At 32.1% G+C, this 6,583-nt stretch overlaps 1 protein-coding gene across 1 annotated transcript in view; it reads left to right on the plus strand.

The window, feature by feature from the left end:
- The window catches only part of LOC111695277 (acetylcholine receptor subunit alpha-L1), a gene marked incomplete in the record, with an annotated part of 12,198 nt that extends 6,037 nt beyond the window's left edge, over window positions 1-6,161 (plus strand). Inside the window, 5 exon segments of the mRNA XM_023464534.1 lie at window positions 150-337; window positions 3,044-3,134; window positions 3,416-3,567; window positions 3,886-4,021; window positions 5,373-6,161. Of these exon segments, the coding sequence (XP_023320302.1) occupies window positions 150-337; window positions 3,044-3,134; window positions 3,416-3,567; window positions 3,886-4,021; window positions 5,373-5,567 (762 nt within the window).
- Between the last annotated feature and the right edge of the window lie 422 nt (window positions 6,162-6,583).

The following is a 6,583-nucleotide window of genomic DNA, read 5'->3' on the forward strand; positions in this document are numbered from 1 at the left end:
CCTACTGCAGTCCTTATCATTATTATTATTATTATTATTATTATTATTATTATTATTATTATCATTATTATTGTTGTTGTTTTTATTATTATCTTTTGATTTATGTTGAATAATAAATAATAAAATATAAATATTGTATGATTCTGTAGTCCGGGGAAAAAACTGCTCTTGCCATAGCGATCCTTGTGTCCCAAACTCTTTACTTTACTCTGGTCATAGAGGTGATCCCCGCCACCTCTCTCACCCTCCCTCTGCTGGGTAGATATCTTCTCTTCTCTATGGTGCTCGTTGCAGTCTCAGTATGCTTAGCAACAATAGTTCTTAATCTACACTACAGGTAGTATATTTAGCCCCCCCCTCCCCTCTTCTACGCCCCTGTCTTTCTATAAGATAAGTCCTGTAAATTAACGTAACGGATTTCACAAAAATATTAAAGATACTTGGCATGCATGGAAAGTTAATTGCGGTCGTGTATACTCTGCGTAGTGCGTACACATTGAAACCAGTTCTCTTTGGGCGGAATTTGTAAACAAGAATAGATGCATCACAGTGTTCGTTAAGTATCCGAGGAGGTTAAAAGCATTAAATTTTGATAATTTTGATAATTCACATAATATTTACAAATACAGAGCAATTNCATTACCGCCCAGAGACAGTACATAGCAGTACAAAAGATGTGTACACTTCTGAAATAACTTTCCTTGCATTACATCCTTGCTTGGCATTCTCAATCATTCATGCTCGAGTAAAGAGATTAGGAGAACGATTTATTGATTGAAAATATCGTCTCGTTAGTAAAAATCTTCGGAATTGGAATGAATATTTTTAAAGTTACAATCGTGTTCCATAAAAATAGAAATATAATATTATAATAACTACATCTAGTAGACCAAAATTAAATTTGGATTTTATTTGTTGTATTATATAAATGATATAATTGAATGATTTACAATTTGACTGGTATAATGCAAATTAGTGAATTTGCATAACTTTTATCAATAATAAGCATTAAGCTTATTTTTAACCATTTTCTCCTTATAGACGTACGCTATGGATAGAAGTAAAATTAGTAGCGATCGAATACAAAGATTCGAATGTGTTTGATCATATCGGGAATTAAATTTTTTTCCAAAAAATTGTGACACTATTGAATCCCTGATATTTACATTGCAACCCTGAAACCAGGGTCGTAATGTTAGATTGCAACCCTAGGGATGCAAACTAATTAGGTTACTCAGAAAACATGAATTAGATTTGATTTCTGAACTCAAAAATATGTGTTCCAAACTAAATAGATTTTACAGTTTTTAAAAACTGAAAATGGTAGATTTTGATGTAAATAAAAAGTTGAAAAAATTACATATCTCTTAATTCACGTGATGAAACAAGGATGAAATAAATATAAGAGGGAATATTACATTGCCTTGGCTTCCCTTGACCTCTCTATCGTAATGAAGAGATACATAGTTATTAATTGACCACGGGTTCCCCACGCCGGGCTCTGGATGTTTTGTAGGCAAAATTGGCTTGTTAACACTTTGTAAAGTACAATTAGTTTAGCAGAGCCAGAAAATTGAGAGAGAGTGTCGTTGAGATTTCTTTTTAGTATCTATTTGGATAGATTTTGATCTAAGAAATAGAAAATACATTTCGTAACAAAGAAATTGATATCTACAAAACTGCTTCGTCCCGTTCATGAAATACGCTTTGAGATACCGATTGTCAAATGTGACACAATTCTGAACCATGTTATAATGTAAATGGCATTGAATTAAACGATTAACAGTTAATAAAAAAGAAAACAAAGTACAATTCTTGTTTACATATATGTTACTGTACTGCAAGAAGCCTAGTACCTTTTTGTTGATAAATATGTTACTGTACTGTAGGAAGCCTAGTACCTTCTTGTTGATAAATATGTTACTGTACTGCAGGAAGCCGAGCACAATTCTTGTTTACATATATGTTACTGTACTGCAGGAAGCCTAGTACCTTCTTGTTGATAAATATGTTACTGTACTGCAGGAAGCCAAGCACAATTCTTGTTTACATATATGTTACTGTACTGCAGGAAGCCTAGTACCTTCTTGTTGATAAATATGTTACTGTAATGCAGGAAACCGAACACAATTCTTGTTTACATATATGTTACTGTACTGCTGGATGCCAAGTACAGTTCTAGTTCACTAATATGTTACTGTACTGCAAGAAGCCGAGTACACTTATTGTTTGTAAATATATCACTGTACTGCAGGAAGCCGAGTACACTTATTGTTTGTAAATATATCACTGTACTGCAAGAAGCCGAGTACACTTATTGTTTGTAAATATATCACTGTACTGCAAGAAGCCGAGTACACTTATTGTTTGTAAATATATCACTGTACTGCTGTACTGCAGGAAGCAGAGTACACTTCTTGTTTGTAAATATTTTACTGTACTACAGGAAGCCGAGTACATTTCTTGTTGATAAATATGTTACTGTACTGTAGGAATCCGAGTACAATTCTTATTGATAAATATGCTACTGTACTGTAGGAAGCCGAAGTACACTTCTTATTGATAAATATATTACTGTACTGTAGGAAACCGACTACACTTCTTATTGATACACATGTTACTGTACTGTAGGAAGCCGAGTACACTTCTTATTGATAAATATGCTTCTGTACTGCAGGAAAAATATGTTACTGTAATGTAGGAAGCCGAGTACACTTCTTATTGATAAATATTTTGCTGTAATGTAGGAAGCCGAGTACACTTCTTATTAATACATATGTTACTGTAATGTAGGAAGCGAGTACACTTCTTATTGATAAATATGCTTCTGTACTGTAGGAAAAATATGTTACTGTAATGTAGGAAGCCGAGTACACTTCTTATTGATACATATGTTACTGTAATGTAGGACGCGAGTACACTTCTTATTGATAAATATTTTGCTGTAATGTAGGAAGCGAGTACACTTCTTATTGATACATATGTTACTGTAATGTAGGAAGCGAGTACACTCCTTGTTGATAAATATGTTACTGTAATGTAGGAAGCCGAGTACACACCGCATGCCGGTCTGGGTTCGAACAATATTGATCCAAAAGATGCCTGGCTTCCTTCTCATGCGTGTTCCTAAACAGGTATTTAAAGGAACTGTAAACGTATTTGCATGTGACCAATTTAAAACTTACATCATCACATACCCGATTTACAATGTTACTTATTGATATTCTTGTTTTCTATTTGGAAAGTGATAATTTTAATAGCATTACTTGCAGATTAATGTAGGAGAGACAACGACGGAAATTGACAGATTTTAGTTTCAAGGGTTATCTTAAATAGATTTTTTAGGCATAACTTGCTCTATAAATTTGATATTGATTGAAACTAATTTTTCATTTTCTATAAATTTCTTTTCTAGGTTGTAAAGGCGAGTAATGGTATACGGAGGAGTAAATACCTCCGCCAGTCTGACCCTGCTCTGGCGGAGTTATCGGAGTGTGAGCCGAGTAACGGATTCCCAGGAGACAAGCTCAACGGTCAGCTCAGGAGCCATCTTGACTCGATATTCAGGTAAACAATTATTTAATCATAAAAAATTGCGCGAAAACAAACTAAACTTTTATTGTTAGATGTAATTGAAAACCGTGTACATTTCAAGTAACTAAGGATGACTGCACTTTAGAGTATTGACTGTTTAAATATCTTTCAATCTTGTGTCTTAAATTGACGGCTCTCTTTATTTCTTATCTCAAGTCGTCTTTAAAGCCTCGTTCATCGTGGCTAGCCTTATATATTGGACATAGAAAATAAAATCGAACAACTTACAATTATGCTTCGTCTTGTGTCCTTCTTTTATTTTCATGAACGCTATAAATCTTATTATTTCAGTGGTTTCCAGAAGCTGATAGCTGGTACTGCCCAGGCTACGATGGGACAGAGAAAACTACCGTTTGTTGTCGAGAAAACTATTCATAATATTCTCTTCATTAAAACACATATTCAGAGACAGGATGAATTTGATGCGGTGAGAACAGAATTTAGTTAAATTATTGTTTTTTATAGGAAACGATCTGATTAAAGGGACTGTAGCCGTAATTTTAATTGTTCTTTCTTTTAAAGATTAGCACTAACCACTATCTGCGTACGTAATAAGGAAGATATTTTTGATTTTACTTGTATTATTCAACCGACTCAACTTAGAATTTTTAATATAAAATTCTACAATTTTTAATATAAAATTCTAAGAATTTACATTCCCATGGTTCTACCGAGTTTTCCAATAAAATTTGAGTCAAATTGGCCATGTAATTCCTGAGTTTTCTTTTTTCTTTTTATTTATTTTTATTCAACTAAAAATATTTTTGACATCAGAAAGACAAACAGAGATTACTACTTTGTACATGTAAATAAATGACAGATCATATTTTAACATTTTCAAAATCACATATAATTCAGATGACCGAACTTAATCCTAAGATCGTGGTATTTACAATTTTGGGTTAATGGCACTTGAAGAAGATTGAATTAGCAATGAAAATTGTATCAGAAAAAAAGATTGGACTAGAAAAATAATTTGATTGAATTAGAAAAACAGGTGGATTGGATCAGAATAAAAATTGGATTAAATTAGAAAAGATGATTAGAGTAGAAAAATAAGCGGATTGGATTAGAAAAACAGTTGGATTGGATTAGAAAAATAATTGGATTGGATTAGAAAAATAATTGGATTTGATTAGAAAAGAAGACTGGATTAGAAAGAGGACTAGATCACAAAAGACGAGTGAATTATAAAAAAAAGTTGGATTTGATTTGAAAATTGGATCGTAAAAATGCTTGGATTGAATATTTGATAAAATCAATGAAATGATGAAAATATTGATGAGAATATTAGAAAAATTATCGGATTGGTTAGAATATTGGATATAGTTCGCGGGAATACAATAAAGTTTGAATTAAAAATGGCACTTGAAGAGAAAAGTTGGCGCTACACAAACAATAAAATATACCAACACATTTATAAAATTAAATACTTCTCAAGGAACGATTATGAAATTATGTATCTGAAGGGACTTGAGGCTTAGTTTGAAGGTACCTCTCAATCAAAGAATGGAATCTCCGGTTCAACTTTGAATTAGATATCCATGTGTCTCTGTTTGAAAATTGATTATTATTTGATTTGTTAACCAAAACCGTTCAGGCCTATTCTTTCAGTCAGGCATGGTTAAAAAACTTTCAGACATGCAATTTCAGACATCATCAAATATTCTAAATGTTTAGATCCTCTGGAAAGACAAAAATAAATGTTTAAAAACGAAAAAAATAAATCCCTACACTGAATTGACGACGACCAAAATAAATATCAATTGATTTTGCAGGAGGACCAGGATTGGGGGATTGTAGCCATGGTTCTGGATCGTTTATTTCTCTGGATTTTTGGAGCAGCCGCGGTGGTTGGATCCTTCATGATCCTAACCGAGTCCCCCTCCCTCTTCGAGGCCACGGAGCCCATCGATGTCAAGTTCTCGAAGATTGCGCAGGAAGAAGCTCGAATTCTTGCCTCCATTGCATAAAATAATCTATTTTGCGTTTATTGGACAAAAGTTTGCTCTTTTTTCAGGAATTAGATAAAACATGAAAAATCAAAACTACCAAAAGAAGATGTTTAACAAAACTTCTAACATTTGATTTTATCCGGATATATAAAAAGAGTACAGTAGAATTTTTCAATACTAAAAACAAAAAATTTGTTAAATTGACCTATAACTTAAAAACAGTTTTTATTATAAAAATGTTGTTACTCCTTGTTCACAAAAAATTACTATTGATCCTAGTGCTATTAACAACTATAGATGCAAAATTGATACAAAAATATTGGGAGATTTTCGTTTTTTTCAGAAAAATATATAAAATCATAAATTTAATCCCACTTTGTTATATTCCGTTATCGATATTACAATATTATAACTAATCATTGAAAATTATGTTAATACAAATATTGAAAAGTAAGCTAATGATGTAAATGCTTCTGATTATATAATGATAAAGATTGATGAAACCAACGTTAATAAATAATATCTGCTTAAACCTACACCGTGCTACTAGGTAGTTACTTATTCCACAATATAATTATTATCTTATGTCAAAATAAATCATTGTACAACATATTTCTTTGTTATGGATAAAGGGAAGGAAACATTTTCCATTGAAGCTACAAAATACACAGATGGTACAATAGATCTTTGATTTATGTGGGGACACTAATTGCTTATATATTAACCTCTTACAGTACAGCCTTTACCCATTGATCCAATAGTTGCAAGTTCTTTGCAAACTTCTTCATAAATACTAAAACTAACAAGAATTGCTTGATAGCTTAAAAATGTAAAAAGTGAGTTAATTAGGTAAAACTAAAGGAGATGCAACATCTTCAAGTCGACCCAGTCTTTAAAACGTGAGCACCTTTTCATTGCAATCTATGTTTCCCATTGTACTATACTGGACATATGCATTATTGCTGATTTTGTGATTACTAATTACTAATTGGTATAGCTTTGGTTTTCACTATTTTCTGACCTAACACAATAAT

The sequence above is a fragment of the Eurytemora carolleeae genome, unplaced genomic scaffold (assembly GCF_000591075.1).
Source record: "Eurytemora carolleeae unplaced genomic scaffold, Eaff_2.0 scaffold160, whole genome shotgun sequence".
Classification (NCBI taxonomy): Eukaryota; Metazoa; Arthropoda; class Copepoda; order Calanoida; family Temoridae; genus Eurytemora; species Eurytemora carolleeae.